At 36.4% G+C, this 19,619-nt stretch overlaps 1 protein-coding gene across 7 annotated transcripts in view; it reads left to right on the top strand.

The window, feature by feature from the left end:
• The window catches only part of Lrrcc1 (leucine rich repeat and coiled-coil centrosomal protein 1), a 34,629-nt gene extending 17,406 nt beyond the window's left edge, over positions 1 to 17,223 (top strand). For 4 of the 7 annotated variants that reach the window (XM_039101808.2, XM_039101810.2, XM_039101811.2 and 1 more), the window contains 8 exons: positions 914 to 1,115; positions 3,484 to 3,669; positions 4,538 to 4,712; positions 5,554 to 5,717; positions 6,523 to 6,731; positions 6,827 to 6,964; positions 7,533 to 7,668; positions 10,306 to 10,630. In XM_039101808.2, coding sequence (XP_038957736.1) covers positions 914 to 1,115; positions 3,484 to 3,669; positions 4,538 to 4,712; positions 5,554 to 5,717; positions 6,523 to 6,731; positions 6,827 to 6,964; positions 7,533 to 7,668; positions 10,306 to 10,428 — 1,333 coding nt within the window. In that variant the 3' untranslated portion in view covers positions 10,429 to 10,630. Of the gene's footprint in view, positions 1 to 913; positions 1,116 to 3,483; positions 3,720 to 4,537; positions 4,713 to 5,553; positions 5,718 to 6,522; positions 6,732 to 6,826; positions 6,965 to 7,532; positions 7,669 to 10,305; positions 10,828 to 17,045 lie in introns of those variants that run through there. The other 3 variants (XM_039101805.2, NM_001100645.3, XM_039101813.2) reach the window with 3 other exon arrangements.
• Positions 17,224 to 19,619: the final 2,396 nt, after the last annotated feature.

The following is a 19,619-nucleotide window of genomic DNA, read 5'->3' as shown; positions in this document are numbered from 1 at the left end:
CCATTGTGTAAGTGAACCACATTTTCTGAATCCATTCTTCCTTTGTGGGACATCTAGGTTGTTTCTAGCTTCTGGCTATCACAGATAAGGCTACTGTGAACATAGTGGAGCATGTGCCCCTGTGGTATGGGGGGCATCTTTTGAGTATATGCCCAAAAGTGGGTATAGCTAGAACTATTTCCATTTTTCTGAGGAACCTCCAGATTGATTTCCAGAGTGGTTGTACCGGTTTGCAATCCCACCAGCAACGGAGGAGTGTTTCTCTTTTTCCTCATCATCACCATGTGCTGTGACTTGAATTTTTGATCTTAGACATTCTGATTGGTGTAAGGTGAAATCCCAGGTTCATTTTGATTCGCATTTCCCTGATCACTAAGGACTTTCAACATTTCTTTCAGTGATTCTCAATCATTCGAGATTTCTCTTGTTGTGAATTCTCTGTTTAGCTCTCTACTACATTTTTTGATTAGGTTGTTTGGGGTTTTTGTTCATTAGTTTCTTTATATATTTTGGGTATTAGCTCTCTATCAGATGTGTGGTTTGTGAAGATTTTTTTTCCAATCTGTAAGTTGTCCTGTTGACTATGTCCTTTGCCTTACAGAAGCTTCCAGTTTCATGAGGTCCCATTTATCAATTCTTGATCTTAGAGCCTGAGCCATTGGAATTCTGTTTAGGAAATTTCCCCACCCTGTGCCAATGAGTTTGAGACTCTTTCCCACTCTCTTTTCTATTAAATTCATCGTATCTGGTTTTATGTTGAGGTCCTTGATCCACTTGGAGTTGAGCTTTGTGCAAAGCGACAAATACGGATCTGATTTCATTTTTCTACATATCAACTGCCAGTTGAACCAGCACCATTTAAGACCACTGAGTTTTATTAATGTGAACTGCATTGCTTTGGTTTTCATTTCAGACAAGAAATTGAAACTCGGGAGTTTTTCAATGATGCTGAGTTCCAGGATGCATTAACTAAACGATTGTCCAAAGAAGAAAGAAAACATGAGCAAGAAGTAAAAGAATACCAAGAAAAAATTAATATATTAAACCAGCAGTATTTGGATTTAGAAAATGAATTCCGTATTGCTTTAACTGTTGAAGCTAGAAGATTTAAAGATGTAAGAATTGATATCTAGCTCTCTACTAATAAGAGGACCACATTTTAGAATCCCACCCAAAACGAGATGACTATATGATGTTTAAAAAAATGAATTCTTACTTCATTTCCTCATATAACAATAGCCATTTTTATTACTGTTGGGAAAACTAATTATGGTAATAAATGGAGATCTAAAGTGAGAATCAGGATAGGAATGGGAAACCTAAATGTACAGCAGGGGCCAGCAAAGCTGACACTTCCACATCTGCTCCCAGGCCAAAGGTGGCCCACTGCCTAATTAACATTTCTTTATTATTATTACTATCATCATCATCATCATTAAACTTACTGTACATCTCAATCATAGTTTCCCCTCCATCTTCTCCTTTCATCCCTCCTTCTCCATTCCCCCCTCCCCATCCTTTCTCCTCAGCAATGGGGAGACCTCCCATAATATCAGCTCACCTTGACATATCAAGTTGGAATAGGACTAAGTGCATCTTCTTCTGTTGTGGCTAGATGAGATACCCCGATTAAGGAAAAGAGATCCAGAGGCAGGCAGCTGAGTCAGACACAGCCCCTGCTCCTGATGTTAGGAGTCCTGCATGAAGACTGAGCTGCAGAACTGTTAGATATGTGCTGAGGGCCTGGGTACATCCCATGCTTGCTGTCTGTTTGGCACTTCAGTCTCTGAGCCCCAGTGGGCCCAGGTTAGTTGATTATGTGAGTTTTCTTGTGGTATCCTTGTCCTCTCTGCCTTCTGCAATCCTCCCTCCATCTTCCATAGGATTTCCCAAGCTCCACTTAATGTTTGGCTGTGGGTCTCTGCAGCTGTTTCCATCAACTGCTGGGTGGAGCATCTCTGATAACAGTTATGCTAGGCTCCTGTCTGCAAATATAGAAGAATATCATTAACAGTGTCAGGGGTAGGATTCTCTCATGACATGGGTCTCAAGCTGAATCAGCTTTAGGCGGCCATTTCCTCAATTTCTATACTGTCTTTATCCCTGCACATCTTGTAGGGTAACAAATTGTGGGTGGATTGATATTCCAGTCTCTCTATTGGAAGTCTTTTCTGGTTACCAGAGATAGCTGTTTCTGTATCCCCCATTGCTAGGCATCTTAGCTAGGGTCACCTCATAGATTCCTGGGAGTTTCCATTGTTCTAGGTTTCTAGTTTATCCTAGGGTTCCCCTACCACCACCAGTTCAAGTTGTCTCTCCCAGTACTTTTGTCCTCCACTACCCAGTTCTATGTCTTATTCTGTTTCCCCTTCTTAGTGAGATTCAAGTGTCCTTATATCCTCCTTGCTACTTAGCTTTTAGGGTTCTGTGGATTGTAGTGTAGTTATCCTGTACTTTATGGCTAATGTATACTTAAAAGTTAATACCGTGTTTGTCTTTGTGGTTCTGAGTTTCCTCAACTCGGGATGACCTTTTCTAGTTCATCCATTTATCTGGAGATTTCAGAATGTCATTGTTTTTAATAGGTGGGTTAAATCTTTGGCCATGTACTAGTTAGCATTTCCCTTGAACTGAAATTGTCTTTTCATCTCTATTAATGCTATTCCCAGCTTTCTAAGTGCTTGTGTGAAAAATTAATCCTCCTCTTTTTCTGATTCTTGTTGACCCTTTTTTTTCTGGTATTCCATTACATTAAGAGCTGCTTATAATAATTATATTTTTAAAATAACCTTCTTTCCTACCACCTTTGTGTTAGAATTTCTAAGTTAGCTGTTATGCCACTCCTCAAATACCTCTGTTCAGAATGATAATCAAAACTCTTTGTATTCTCTCTGATTTCCTGCTCCGTCATCTCCCCACTCCTGCCACTCTAACGTCGCCCACGCCTTATACTGATACTCAAAGCACCTTCCTGCCTGGAAAACCTTCCCTACATCCTTACAGCCTTTTATTCCCTGTTAACCTCTTGATAATAATGTTCTTTAAAATTAAACATTCCCCTTACAATACTGTGCATCCCTCTAAGCTTTCCTCAGTAAAGGCATGTGCTTTCTGTACAGTTTCACGGTGCATGGTTTGTTCCTATTGCTAGATTGTTAGTCCCTACCTACTAAAGACAAGATAGTCTCTTTTGTCCACTGATCATTGTAGTACCGAACACTGGCTGATGTACAGCAGTTCTCAGTGAATAGGTGTCATGGTTCTTACTTTCAGTAGGTAATTCCCTGAGTAACTAGACAAATGAGTAGCAAATTCCCTAGGTCTATATTTTATCTCCTGGCTATTAAGTACATTGAAACATGATACCTCTGAGTTTTGTTTTACTAAACCCTAAAGGTTTTAAGATGAAAAATGTAACTATTTTTTAGAAGCAAGTATTTTCTATTTGGAAAGCTTCTGTTTATAATGTTTTTTGAAATACAGGTTCAAGATGGCTTTGAAGATGTCGCAACTGAATTAGCGAAGAGTAAACATGCTCTTATTTGGGCTCAACGTAAAGAAAATGAGTCTTCCTCTTTAATTAAAGATCTGACCTCTATGGTGAAGGAACAAAAGACAAAACTCTCAGAAGTCTGCAAATTGAAGCAGGAAGCAGCAGCAAATTTACAGGCAGGAATCTGCAGTGTGCTTTCCCTTGGGGCTTTCACATCATCTCACGTGTGAGCAGTGACTTTTAGGAAGTACTCAGGAGTAACTCTGAGATTGTGTTATTCATACAGCTAGTGTTCATAATGAAAGTATACCTAATGAGATCCATGACTTCATAGATGAGACTGCTGTCATCAAAAATGATGGTGGCATACCCCTTCAGCCCCAGCTCTTGGGAGGCAGAGGCAGGCAGATGGATCTCTGGATTTGAATTCATTGTAGTCTACATTTCAAGTTCTAGACCGACCAGATCTACACAGTGAGACTCTGTCTCAAAAATAAATAAAAATATGTAAATAAATGCCGTTGTAAATTTATTCTATATAGTTGTCACCGGTTGTACAATGGTGTGACAGAAATTGGAAAAGTGATACTGAAAAGGTGCTGAACTTTGAGAGACACTACGTGTATTACTAGTATTAACTGGATGGTGGTAATGATATTTTCAGATACACTTACCACAGTAACTTTTAAATTATCTCTTAATATGTGCTACTTCACCGAAGAACTCAACTTCTGGAAAATAAATTAAAGATTGTTGACTTAAATATTTCATGAGAAACTTTGACAAGTACAGATTGAGTTTTTCTCTTACAATTATGGAATAAAACTCAATGTTTAAAAAGTAGCCTTTTAAATGTTAGCATTTTTTTAATAGCATATACCTTAAAACTTTTGGTATAAAATTTGGTAGTCTTTACTTTTTAATTGCTTAAAGAGCATTTTTTCATAAGATACACAAAAGAAAGACCTACTTTAATAATTTATAGTGTATATAATTTTAATCTTTATAACTAAGTGAAATAATTTGTGTTTTGGCTATATACAGAATCAAATCAACACTCTTGAAATTTTGATTGAAGATGACAAGCAAAAGAGCATTCAAATAGAACTTCTCAAACATGAGAAAAACCAGCTCATTTCTGAGCTGGCAGCCAAAGAGTCGCTGATTTATGGCTTAAGGACCGAGAGAAAAGTATGGGGACACGAACTGGCATACCAGGGTAAGAGTCTCAGTACTTCAGTGGAAAATAGCCATTATTACAAAGCAGTATTATCTGGGTGTGAGAGGAAAGGATGCTTCACTGCCTCCCAGTGCTAAGTTAAAAAGGAGTGTGTTGTCTCGCAGGATAAGTAGGCATTTACCCGCCAAACAGGAGCACAAGCCTCTCGGGAAGTAAGGCATTTCAGTAATTAAGGTGTTTAAGTGGCCAGACATAGAGATATACGCCTCTAGGTGCAGCTGCTCTGGCAGCTTAGAGAAGTCACTCAAGAGTAGCTGAGGAACTGTTGTTTTGATACCTTTTTAAATTTATTTTTCACTAATACATAAAAACATCATGGGATACTGTGGTGATACTGTTCTTTATATTAATACTAAAAGATCTAAGATGAGTATTCATGTTTATCACATTTTCCATATTTTGCATGGATAGAAGTAAAGTTGTACGTGAATGAAAATCACTGTAGATTGCAGTTAAACCCTTAGTCTTTTTTCCAACTGCTATATAGCAAAAAATAATTATTACTATGTCTTGACTCTAACAGAAAGCTTAATGTTACGAATAGTTAGTGGTCAAAATAAGGCATGCTTATTTATTTCATAGTAATTTTTACTGTGATTGTGTTTGCTTCATTTTACCTAAATAGAGGTTTTAATAGCTCAAATGTTTAAAAGACTTTCTCCTGTTGATTTGCATTATTGTATATTGTAGGCTTTACATCAGTTTTTTTCCTTTTTTTTTTTTTTTTTTTTTTTTTTGATTTTCACCTTATTAGGTGGCGTAGTATAAGTACAAAAATCCCCAAGGTATATTAAGTTTCTAACTGGTAATTGTTTCTTAGGCACATCACTATCCCAGAGTCGTGGGAAACTAGAAGCTCAAATAGAAAGTTTATGCAGAGAAAATGAGTCTCTGAGAAAAACCCATGAAAGTGACTGTGATGCCTTGAGAATAAAGTGCAAGATCATCGAGGATCAAACTGAAACCATCCGGAAACTAAAAGATGTAAGCCTAGCATGTTCCTGGGGGAAAAGACCTTTGAGCATGTTTGGAAAATAATAATTTATCTTTGCAATCTTCAACTGTTGTAGATTGTAAAGAAAAGGGAATATCATACTTCTATCCTTTTATGGTTTCTCAGCCTTGCTCTTAATATCTGATACTGATAAACTTGAATTTTACTTTGACTTTTTGCTTGTTACTGCTTTTTGAGGCAGGTCTATGTATTCCTGGCTGGTAGGAGCCTCAAACTCACAGAGATCTGCCTGCCACTGCCTTGAGTGCTGGGACTAAGGGCATGTGGTACCAGGCTTGCCTTATTATTATCACCTGGGAAATAGCAAAATAAGAGTCATCAAAAAGATTAGAAATCACAAGAAAATTTAATTTTTATAAATTGGATATTTTATTTATATACATTTCAAATGCTATCCCCTTTCCTGGTTTCCCCTCTGCAAATCCCCATCCCATCCCCACTTACCCTGCTTCTATGATGGTGCTCACCCACCCACCCACCCACTCACACCTCACCACCCCAGCATTCCTTTACACTGAGGCTTCAAGCCTTCACAGGACCAAAGGCCTCTCCTCCCATTGATCCAGATAAAGCCTCTTCAGCACCTTCAGTCCTTCCCCTAACTCCTGAATTGGGGGTCCCTGTGATCAGTTCAATGGTTGGATTCAAGCATCCACTCTGTATTGGTCAGGATCTGGCAGATCCTCTCAGGAGAATATTTTTATGGTCCATATCCTTTTAGATCTTAACTCATACTGATATGAACATCTAAAATAAATTACTGTTTTTTTTAAGGGTTTACAAGAAAAAGATGGGCAAATCAAAATGCTACAAGAACAAATCACCATCATAGAAAAATGTTCTCAAGAGCAACTTAATGAAAAGACTTCACAACTAGATTCTATAGTTGAGAAACTGGAGAGACATAATGAAAGAAAGGAAAAACTAAAGCAACAGTTGAAGGCAAAGGAATTAGAACTTGAAGAAATCAGAAAAGCTTACAGGTATTATATAGTACTTGCCAGTGAGGAAAAGGTTTAGATGAATGATCCCATGTTCCTCACTTAATGCTATTTCTTATTAATTCTTGTCTTTCTAGCACACTAAATAAGAAATGGCATGACAAAGGAGAACTACTCTCTAATCTTGAAACACAAGTAAAAGAAGTAAAAGAAAAATTTGAAAACAAGGAAAAGAAACTGAGAGCAGAGAGAGACAGAAGCCTTGAGCTACAAAAGTAAGCCTTAAGTTATGAAGGATGGATGTGGGATCCCTTTAAACACAGATACTACATTGGAATGGGTGAAATACATGTATAGAAGGAAGATGCCCAAGATATGGAGGACATAATTTTCTAAGAAAGTTATTTTCATTCCACCCCTAAAATAAGAAAGAGTTCCCCTATACTAATTAGATATGAATATATATGTATTTCTTCTTATAGACTAGTAATTCCTGAAACATAGGAATTACTATATGATTTTTTTTAAAACATCAAAGAAAAGGTGTACTAACTGCCATTTTGATTTTATTTAGAAAATACTCAATAGAAAATAAAGATTTACCTTTTAATATACAAATCTATTCTAAAATAATTTATAAAATTGAATTCCTATAAAACATAGGTAACACAGTTTAATGACTAGTTTCAAGAGGCAGAGTGGTATTAGTAACAGAGCCTGCAGACAGCTTCTCACTAGAAAGCCCTCTTAATCTCTCTGTGAACCCATATGCAGAGGGGTTATTTTCTCTCTCTCTCTCTCTCTCTCTCTCTCTCTCTCTCTCTCTCTCTCTTTTTTTTAAAGGGATGCAGTAGAAAAGCTTCAGAACATGGATGATGCCTTTAAAAGACAAGTTGATGCAATTGTTGAAGCACATCAAACTGAAATAACACAACTAGCAAACGAGAAGCAGAGATATATTGAGTGTGCAAATTTAAAGGTACAGTAAGCTAAGATTTATTTTAATATTAAATTATTATGGTTAAATGAATTAGATTTTTGAAAAGTAAAAGTGGAAAGGGTGAACATTTTGGTGACATAAACTTTAAAGAACATACTGCCAAAGTTATGAATTTAGGCAACATTTCAGGCATTAGCAGGTAATAACTCCAGGGAGCTGATTAAGTAGTAGGTTAAATCCCTGCTTGCACCAGTCTACGATTTTAGCAGTCTCCCATGAACATCCCTTTGGTCACAGGCAAGGGGAAAATGGCAGTGCAATTTATCATTGCCTTGAGAAAGTTCTTGGTGATCACTTCCCTGTTCATTAGGGTTTAAGCCAAAGAGGTTTGTCATCTTAATAAGAATGAGTTTCTAGTGCTTCTAAGACAAACATCATGGGCTTTAACCTCATGAAAATAATGGATCAGATCAAGGTATTTTAACAATCACACAAATATTCTGATAAGATCACTTTTTTGCAATCCACTAGACTCAAAGATACTTATGAACTTTGCATCAATTTTCAAATGCTAATGAAAAGCAAACAAAAGGTATGTAAGATTCAGAAATAAGCAAGCAAAAAACATATAAGAATCAAAAGCACACAGTGCTTGCCTATTCTGTAATATCAGTACTCAAGGTTAGGCAGGAAGATCAAATATTTATGCCAGACTGGGCTAGACAGAAAGACCTGTCTGCAAAAAAATGGGGAGAGGAGGGACTAAAAAGATGGCTCAGCTGTTATGAGCACTAAGCTCTTAATAAGGCCCAGCGTTTAGATCCTAGCACCCATGTAACAAGCCAGGTTGCTGCAATCTGTAAATACCTATAACTAGGTCTAAAGGTTCCAGTGCTATATTCTGGCTTCCACACACATTCAGAAATGTGCATATAGACAATACTAACACATAAGAAAGTTTAGATACAGAGGAAAAGTCTTCATCAGAATATGCTTAAGGTAGAGTTACCCTTAGGACTCTACAAGGAAAGAGACCAGTGTTATATAATCAACTGTTAGGACCATAATGGCCAAGTTACTTCACTTGCAGTCAGTGGTGATTTCCGGTATTTTATTTAACATGATACAAGGATACTGTGGACAATACCAAACAAAGCAGGAATTGGGCTTTCTGCTGAAAGTATTGAATATAATGTTGGACCTACGACCAACATGACATGGTAAAGAGTTAAAAGAAATGCTTTCTTATATTGTTTTTGACAGACAGGAAACTTATTAGAGTCTTACTACCTGAGGTTTAGCACACGTTCAAGTTTGTGTTGTATTAGAAGTTACAAGCCTTTCTTTTCAGGATGATCCTGAGAGACTCCCTGGTGCTGCACAAGTCTGTTTCATGATGTAATAAGTTCTTGAGAATTCTTAAGTCCAAAGATCTTGCTCCTGATTGTCCTGAAGATCTCTACATTTAACTAAGAAAGCAGTTGCTGTTCCCAAGCCTCTGAGATGAACAGAAAGGACATGGATGCTAAATTCTACCTGATTCTCATAGAGCCGGATTCACCGATTGGCTCCTTATTATAAGCTTAAGTGGGTCTTTCCATCCAACTGGAAATATGAGTCTTCCTCAGCCTCTGCTCTGATGGCATAAATTTGCCTTCTATACTTAAACAATAAAATCACTTTAAATTAAAAAAAAAAAGTAGAACCAGAGCTTTAAAATAATAATCAGGCATAAAGTATACAGATCCTGAGGCATCACAGATAGGTAGTAATTTAAATTAGGAGAAATTGGGACTGGAGAATTAGTTCTGCCTATAAGAGCACTAGTTACTCTTGAAGAGGACCCAGGTTCTATCGCCAGCACCCATATGGCAGATCACAACCGTCTATAACTCTAGTCTCAAGAGATCCAATGCCCTTTCTGACCTCCATGGGTCCTAAGCATGCTTTTGGCAAATATGCGTATATGCAGGCAAAACACTCTTACACATAAAGTAATAAAATCTAAAAAAAATAATAAATTAAGAAAAGTCATTTTCTAAGGGAAAATAGGAGTTCTGTATTAAGGGAATGTAGTAACAGAAAAAGATTGTCACAGTAGCTATATCTGTCAGACATGTTGAGGTAAATAGAAGAAAGTTTCAAGCAAAGGTCTGTAGTATGCAATACACAGATCTTAGGGGACTCTGGGCTAAGAATGAATGGTAAAATTTTATCTCAAAGAGAAAACCCCACCAGAACTTTCAGAAATGCTGGAGGGACCACAATGAAAAGACTGCTTTGGGAGGAAGTTGTGTGAGTTGCAAGTCTTTAAGGTGTGGGTGTTTTAAGTTAAACTCAGCATTGACAGGCTGCTCAGGACAATGGGATAATGGAATCAGAAAACTAGGTTTCTGTTCTCTGTAAAATAGGAATTTCACATTTTCTAAACTCAAAATGCAGTCAAAATACATTACGTTAGCCTTTGCAAGAGAATCTTATGAGGACTAAATAGGTTATACACATGAAAGTACTTTATATAGATTTCCATTTTATCATTTGAAAAAAGTTGCATCTTACTAACTTCATTTAATGAATCACAAATTATAGAGTACAAAAAGTACATCGTTGACTTTTCAAAATGCACCTAAAAATATTTTTAGAAAATTAAAATGTAAAATGTATACATTGGTTTAGGTTCAACAGATTGAAGACGAAATGCGAGGACTTCTGGAAGAAACATGCAAGAACAAAAAATTGATGGAGGAAAAAATTAAGCAACTTGCTTGTGCTATAAGTGACATACAGAAAGAAATGTGATGTTTAGTTGAAATGGACCAACAGACCTATTGTAAAAATGATTAAATATTGTAACAGTAGTATCTGCTATGTCTCTTTCTACACATTTCATTATGAATATATTTTAAGAGACTTGATGAAATATTGTATATGTGGGGTTTTTATAATAAAGCATTATCAATTATGTTTATTAGATGGACCTATCATAATAACTAGACTTAAAGCACTTTTCTTGTCTCTGTGCTGTACCTTGTTGATAATTACTCACTTACAGATTTGTAAAGGAATGTTACAATTTGACTATAGGAAAGATACGAAAATAATCATTGTTGAGTTGTTCTAATGCAGAACTACTTGTATTTACAGGTTATCCTTTAGTAAATGCAACTCCCTTCTTCTAAAGTGTCTGTAAGATGTAAGCAAAACAATATTGCAAGTCTACAGGATAAACAAAAATGTGTTCTCATTCAGAAAGATTTAGCTATCTCCACATGACTCAGTTTCCTCTTTTCTGGTGCATTTGTTCATTAAAAGTGACATTTATAGTTTTATAAATGTTGTGTTCTAGAAGAGCACAGCATAACCACCCTCATTCACACCTCCACTCACTGAATGAAGAGACTTTTGACTCTGCAACTGGAAACACTCATTTCACTTCCTATCTAGTCTCGTATTGCTAATTCACTGTTGTCACCACTTTTGTTGGTAAATATGTGTCCTTACCCCTGTGCCGATGCTGAGAGGAAGAAAATATAACACATTCGAAAACTAATATCATTAATAAACTAAAATTTAAAAAGTAAATAGAACCCAAATAATCTTTAAATATTCCTGAAGAGAAGGTCTTATAGTGTTATTGTAGCTGAGTAATAAATATACTCAGTCAAATGGTAGCTGACAGTGTAATTCTTGCCTGACACTTCCAGTTTTATCCATCCATAAGTTTGCTGTCTGATGGTAACCATGGAATTGGGTTGGCACAGATTTGTCAGCACAGATGCTGTAATACAGGGGACGTTTCAGGAAGGCTGTGGAACCTTTGGTGTTGTCCATAGAGGCAAACAGTCCATGAACCTTGCTTAATTATTACCGCATGTGCACTCGGTATTCCATTTCTGCTTGTTGACATACTGGCCCCCTATCTGTGAGATGGAGGAATAGAATGCTGAAGTTCACAGTAGGAGAACAGATTATGGTATGATTGGATTGGGGTGGGTGGGGGTGTGTGTGTGTGTGTTGTGTGTATTTTTGTTTTTGTGGTTTTGTTTTCATTTTTAGTGGGAGCAGGAGGAATCAGATAATCCATATAGTCACTGAAATACCAGTTTTAGAAATCATTCAGTTTTAGGAATCTAAAGGATTCTCCAAGAATACTGTATCCAGCAACTTACCTTCAGATCTAAATTCTTGACTTAAAAGCACATAAACTTAATGATCTTTGAACTTACACACTATGATCTGAATTTGGGTTCTAATACATACTTACATCCCAACTTAGATGTTATTCATAAAACTAACCAAATTCCCAAAGCCAAGGTTCCCTCTCCAAGACCACTGAACTTCTCCTGAACTGATGGTAGATTCAGAGGGCTAGTTGAGTACTTTGAGTAATAACTAGAAAAGATAACTTATCTACTGTTGTCCATTGGATTCCCAATACACTTGTGCATGGGGCAGGATCCTGAATGTTTTCAAGGATAACAGCCTAACTCTTCTTTGTCAAGGTGTCGGGAATACAGAGCAGTGCTCCTAACTCTAGTACTGTTTTATATATCACTCTTGTGGCTAATGACAAATATCTGTAGGTTAGTAGTATTACATGCCATTTAAACATTTCTGTGACAAATAATAGAGAAACATACATGTAGTAGAGAGACAGTAGAGTTGCCAACACTGGTAACGGTTTAGTTGCCAAACTATAACTATGGATAACTCATCTTGTTTACCATTTAAGGGCATACTATGCTAGAAGCAGATGTGGAAGAGTGGGAATGATAAGGTAGTCCTAATTATCTTCCGTTCTGCTCCCCATTACCCACACTGTTAGGGACAAGACATGGGTTTCAATGTCATCAGCTTCAGTAAGGGACCACAATCTGGTTTTCCATTTTATCCATAAGAATAGACTTTCTCGAGTTAAGTTCCCAATATATACTATTTTATTATCTTATTTTTTGTATATGAATGTTTAGCCTGCATATATGTCTATGCACCAAGTGTATGCCTGATACCCGTGGAGACCAGAAAATGATAGTAGATACCCTGGACTCAGAATTCCAAATGTTTCTAAGCCGCCATGTGGGTGGTAGAAACTGAACCCAGGGTGTCTAGAAGAGCACCCAGTGCTCTTACCCTCCATCTCTCCAGCCCTTCCATTGTATTCTTGTTGAATTCGTTTTGTTATAACAAACTTATATTTCTTATATTTTAATATGCATTGTTTATGCATAAATATGATTTCAGGCTTCACTTATCAAATTATAAGTACTTAGTGAAGGTGAAGATTAGAATTCTCATTGGTGAGCTGGTGAAATGGTCAGCTAGTAAAGGCACTTGCTGCTAAACTTGAGTGTCTGCGTTTGATCCCTGGGCTCACATAGTGGAAGAAAATTAACTCCCACAAATTGTCCCCTGACCTCCACATAAATGCACATGTGTCAACACACAAATATAGTACAATTTTTAAAACTTCAGTGCCACAATAGAGAAGGAGCAAAAGGAAGGGAGACAGAGTGAAAGAAAGGTGACTCAGTAGAGAGAGGGGGTGTGGAAGAAGGAAAGAAAGAACAAAGGTGACTCGAGTGAAATACCTATACCATTAAAACTAAGATATGAAAGAATTGAAGACACAAGAAAATCAAAATAATTTCAAGGATTGGAAGAACTAATACTATGAAAATATACTATGAAAAGTAGTATATGAACTCAATGCAACCCCCCCAAAGACATTCTTTACAGAACTAGAAACAGTTCTAAAATTGATATAAAACTGATATGGCAGCACAAAAGGCTCTGACTAGGTAAAGCAGTCCTTTTCTGAAACAATGCAAAATGAAAAATACTTTATTTCCACTTCCATAATAAAGCCTAGTAACATTGCCATAAAAATAAACAGTAGACCTAAGGAACAGGCCAGAGGACTCAGAAGTAAATCCACAGCTGGAGCCACTGGCTATCTGATAAAGCTCTTGGAAATAAGCATCAGAGAAGCAACAACCCCTTTAACAAATGATGCTGAGGAAATTGGGCTTATAAATGCAGATAAAAATAGGTCAATATCAACTACCTTCCACAAAAATCAATGCAAAAATGGATCAAGACCTTAATTTAAGATCTGCAGCATTGAAACTTGCAGAAGAAATTATATCTAACGCATCTCAAACTATAAATATAGGCAAGCATTTTCCGAAAGACTCCAATAGCACAAGAAATAACTAAGATTTACTAACAAATAAGAATTGGCATGAAATTAAGAAGCTTCTGAACAGCCAAAGAAATAACTGAGGGTGTGAGAAGACAACTTAATGGGAAAACAGAAGCTTCACCAGCTACATATCAAGCAGGGGATGAAATTGAAAGAAGGTATATGAAGAGTGTTGAAAGTTTAGCCCCCAAAATTCAAATCGTTTAACCATAAATAGGTTAAATGATCAATATATACCTGAAAATGCTTCATCATCAAGGAAATACAAATTAAAACTGCTTTGGTAGTCCTCACCACCCCAATCAGAATGCTATCCTACATAAAATAAATGGTGGCCAGTCAGTGTTGGTCCACATCTTTAGCTCCAACAAAGGCAAGCAGATCTCTGAGCTTGAGGCCAGCCTCATCTACAAAGCAAAAGCCAGGGCTACACAGGGAACCCCTGTCTCAAAAAACAAAAACAAGCAAAAAATTAAAAAAGAAGGGAGGAAAGAAAGAGAAAAACAAGAACAGAAGGAAATGAGAGAAACTGCTGGTGAGGATGTGGAAAAGAGAAGGATGTTGGGAAGAGGAATCTTTATCAAGATTCATGCAAGTACTTTGGAAATCAAGCATGGAGGTGCCTGCTATAGAACACAGCTGTACACTCCTGGATATATAGCCAAAGGACTCTTTTTTTTTTTTAAGATATATTTCTTTACTTAGATTTCAAATGTTATTCCCCTTCCCAGTTTCCTGTCCATAAGCCCCCATTCCTTCCCCTCCCCCTTCCCCTCTCCCATATGGTATTCCCCCTACATATCCCCCTTAATGCTCCCCCTCCATATTCCCCTGCACTGGACCAAGGGCTTCCCCTTCCACTGGTGCCCTTTCTAGGCTATTCTCTGCTACATATGCAGTTGGAGCCCTGGGTCAGTCCATGTATAGTCTTTGGGTAGTGGTTTAGTCCCTGGAAGCTCTGGTTGGCTGGCATTGTTGTTCTTATGGGTTGTAAGCTCCTTCAATTCTTTCAATACTTCTTCTAATTCCTCCCAAGGGGATCTTATTCTCAGTTCGGTGGTTTGCTGTTAGCATTGACCTCTGTATTGGACATGCTCTGGATGTGTCTCTCAGGAGAGATCTATATCCAGTCCCTTTCAGCATGCATTTTTAGCTTCATCAATCTTATCTAGTTTTGGTGGCTGTATATATATATATATATATATATATATATGGGCCACACATGGGCAGGATGAGGCCATCCTTGAGTCGCTGCTCTAAACTTTGCTTCCATACCCCCTCCTATGGATATTTCCCGCCTTTTAAGAAGAGTGAACATACCATACAGGTGATTTTCAGTATTAGTGATTACAACTGTGAAATCGATCCGTAGATGAAAGGATAAAGAAAATGTAGTACATAAACACAGTGGAATTTTATGTACATGTAAAGAAAGAAAAATCACAGCTGTAGGGAAATAGATGTAATTAGCAAAATAAGCAGATTCAAAGAAAAATACATTTCTTCTCATATGCAGAACTTAATTTAAAACTGTGCACATGTGCACATATGTGCATGCATGTATATTTTTGTAAGTCATGATAAGATGAGGGTAATAAAGAAGAGACTTTAAGGGGGTAGGAGTTAAAGTAATGGAATGCATATAATAAGAAAGCAGAAGGACTATGGGGAAGAAACAGCTATAGAAGGGGAGGGCACAAGGAAAACCAGTGGAGAGGATAAGTGAAAACAGAATAGTGACACATACAGATGAGGATATCTTGATGAAAACCATTGCTATGAATGCGACTTAAAAAAATTAATGTCAAAATGGAAAATATTCTCAATTCCACTCTTCCAGAGCAAAAATATTTAATCGTATACTATATATGTTGTTTTTGTTATTATCTTTGAAAGGCAAAAAGAGTATAAAACTAAAAATCATTCTGCTGCACATTCTGTTTAAATACAGTCTGTACCTTCTGTTTGTAATTACTGGATATAACTTTCAAAAGGCCCTTGCATTATCTGTCAGATTGCTATGCCACGAGTGCTATGAGCAGGGGCATCTATCATAAGAGGATTAACTATCCTTGAAACCTCTTTTAACCTAGAAAATGCAGAAGATAAATGTATGCTGCGAGCATTTGAAGAAAAAATGGGCAAATTTAAATTTAAAAATGTGACAGTGAAGAGTTGTGATATAGAAGCTTTTGATGGACCATTAGCTCAAGGGAGAGCTGACAGTTGAACTTTGATATTATTTATTATCACGAAATAAGATTATTTAAAATTCACTCAGTTATGCTTGAGGACATGCCTCAATGTTAGGGCATTTTCACAGGCCATAGGTTCAATCCTCAATTCTCAGTACTTCTTCCCCTGCAGATGTGGGAGTGGCAAAAAGAAGAGGAGGAGGAAGAGAAGGAGGAAGCACTGGTGTACTGCCATCATCAAATAAAAATTTATTTTCTTAACTATTTACTACATTATGATAATACAGTACACATTTTTAATTTATCCTGTATATATGTGAAAGGTGTATGTGATGTTCCACAAATGTCACATACTGTAAATCCAATAAGCTGTAAACTAATAAATTATTCTCTTTATTACAAAATACTTGCAAATCATCCCTCAACCCAGTCCTGAATTACAGTCGTTTTCTAAAATATATGAAAAATTACTATTATATAGTTATAACACGTCACAGTATTTGTCCAAACAAATCTATGTGATTAACCTAAATTTATTAAAAGATTGCTGGCATGGAAAATACTACTCTACAGGTCAGTGAAATTCAGGTTAGTTCCATTGTACTGGCAAGTGCACAAACATCTGACTTGGAACTTGCCAACTGGTTTGAACACTGACTTGAGGTAAAGATCTCTGAGACCTTTCTCCAAAAAGGCACACATAAGTGTGTAGCAAATTGATTCTCTTTTGAGAACTATCTCCTTTATAGCCAAAAAAGTCATGGAAAGCAAAATCAGACTGAAACTAAAAACATGTTTTTAGTCACTTAATAGTTGTTAAGTGAACAGTATTCAATAGTAACCAGTAGTAGCATCTTAAAGGTTTTTTGTATTCTGGTTTCTAAAAATTGCATTATGAACAGAAATTTCAAAAAGGTCCTGCAGTATTACAAAGGTTTTTCATCATCAATCTCATTTTCAGCAATGTTTGGGGAAAAATAAACATCATTATTTTTCACTGTGCTGTTCATTATTCACAGGGTGACTATGCACGTGAGGACTGAAACTGAAAAACACCACCTACCAGGTCATTTTCTCATCTCAGTTGCGGATGTGCTTCTGAGAGCTTGGACTTAAGCACCAACATTTATTGTTCTGTGTTTGATTATGCTGATGACATTTGCACAGCTCTATATATTAAAACCCATAAAGACTGAATTGTATTGTGTATAAATTTTACATCTATGAAATGTTTTTACAACAAATAAAAGAATAAAGACAAAAGTCTACAATTATAACAGTTTTCTCTCTGAAATTAGGAAAACAATAGTGTAATTTTATTTTCAATATCAGGCAACAAAACAAAAAATTTTGATGGCTACTTAAAATGTTTGTTAACTTGTTAATACATTTATACTTGAGACCCAGAAAATTTAAACAAATGAATATTCTAATCTGAAAACCACAATTACCAATCAAAATTTTAGAGTCGATTGCCATATTTCCCTTTTTAAGATATCTAGACTATTATATTAAAATGTGTTTACAAAATTACCCAGAAAATTGTAGAAAAAAAGTAAAATTGTATGGTTGCTTCCCCAAAACTAATCTTTTGAAACACTATACCCCAGTCCCCAACCCTGTCCTTCCTTTTGATATGTGGAGATACTTTATGAGAGATGTCATTAGAGTGTGAAGTTTTCATGGTGGCATTAGTACCTTTGTAGGAAAATAAATCCAAAACTGTTCACTAGCCACTCAAAGATAAAGTGCAAAATTCTACCTACTGTCCACAAGCCAGCAAAAGATTCCTAACCAGAACTCAGGAAGTTCTATGCCTTGATCTTAGACTTGCAGCTTCCTGAACTGTGAGAATATTTCCAGTTTAAGTAACCAGTTTCTGATGTAGTATGGGAACATGAGCTAAATAAGACACACAAAAATTGTCTTAGAAATGATGATAATTTTATTTCACATCGATTTCTGACCTAGCATATATAGCAGAATGTTCCTTAATTAAAATCTCAAGAAACAAAACATATACAAACATACACACAAAACCACCAACAATAACTACAATGAAATAGCAGGAATTAACAATCTTTGGCCATTGACATTTTTCAATAACAATGGACTCAATTCCCTAATAAAAAGACACAGAATTTCAGAATGGATGCAAAAACAAAATCCATCCTGCACATAAGAAACACCTCGACGTCAAAGATAGATACTACCATAGAGTAAAAGATTAGAAAAAAAATGCCAAGTAATGGCCCCAAGGAATGAGCTGGTGTAGCTGTTCTAACATCTAAAAAGTTTACTTCAAGCCAAAGTTAATCAAAAGAGATGCATAAGGACACTTCATACTCATCAAAGGAAAAATCTACCAAGATGCCATTTCAATTCTCAACATCTATGCCCAAAATGCAAGAGCACCTACATTTGTAAAAGAAACATTACTAAAGCTTAAATCACACATCAATGCTCACACATTGACAGTAGGAGCCCTCAATTCCCCACTCTCACTAATGGATAGGAAAGCCATGCATAAATTAAACATAGAAATAATGGACCTAACATGTTTCTAACCAAATAAGCCTAACAGAACATTTTGCCCAAATGCACGCCTCATGGAATGTTCTCCAACACTGAACACCTACTTGGTCACAAAGCGTCAACAGATAAAAGAAAATTGAAATAACGTCCTTCATCCTAGCAGAACAAATGAAAGCCGGATTTTAGCAATAACAGAAACAACAGAAAGCCTACAAACTAGTGGAAACTGAACAACTTTAAGGCTAGAATTCACTGAAAAAGAATGCACAACTACCCGTATTCGTGGGACATGAAGAAAGCTGTGTAAGAGAAAAGTTCATAACACACTTTCCTTCCTAAAGAAATTGAAGAGATCTTATACTAACAACAGTACCCCTGAAAGCTCTAGGACAAAAGAAACAAACACCCAGGAAGAGTAGAAGGCAGGAAATAATAAAACACAGGGTTGAAATAGATAAAATAGAAAGAGAACATTATGAAGAATCAAACAAAGAATTTGTTCTTTAAGAAAATCAACAAAGACCAACCCTGATCCTAACTAAAGGCAGAGAACGAATATCCAAATGAAAAAACAGAAAAGGTTACATAACAATGGACAACGAGGTAATCCAAAGAATCATTAGGTCCTACTTCAGAAACCTATATTTCACAAAATTGGAAAATCTACAAGAAATGGGCAGTTTTCTCAATGGATACTACTTACCAGAGTTAAGTCAAGATCAGATAAACAACTTGAATAGACCTATAACCCCCAAGGAAATAGAAATGACACTAAAAGTCTCCCAACCAAAAAAGACCCAGGGCCAGAACATTTTCACCCAGAATTCTATCAGAGTTTCAAAGAAAAGCTAACACCAATACTCCTATTTTATCCCACAAATAAAAACAGAAGAAACATTGCCAAATTCATTTTATGAGATCATAGTCACCCTGACACCTAACACACACAAGGACTCAGCAAAATGAATTATACAACCATTTTCCTCATGAAGACTGATGTAAAAATACTCAATTTTAAAAAATGAAACAGCTGGTTGCTGCCGCTGCAGAGAGCCCCT

The sequence above is a fragment of the Rattus norvegicus genome, chromosome 2, assembly GCF_036323735.1.
Source record: "Rattus norvegicus strain BN/NHsdMcwi chromosome 2, GRCr8, whole genome shotgun sequence".
Taxonomy (NCBI): domain Eukaryota; kingdom Metazoa; phylum Chordata; class Mammalia; order Rodentia; family Muridae; genus Rattus; species Rattus norvegicus.
The sequence above is the reverse complement of the archived record's forward strand: the minus strand, read 5'-3'. Positions and strand labels throughout refer to the sequence as shown.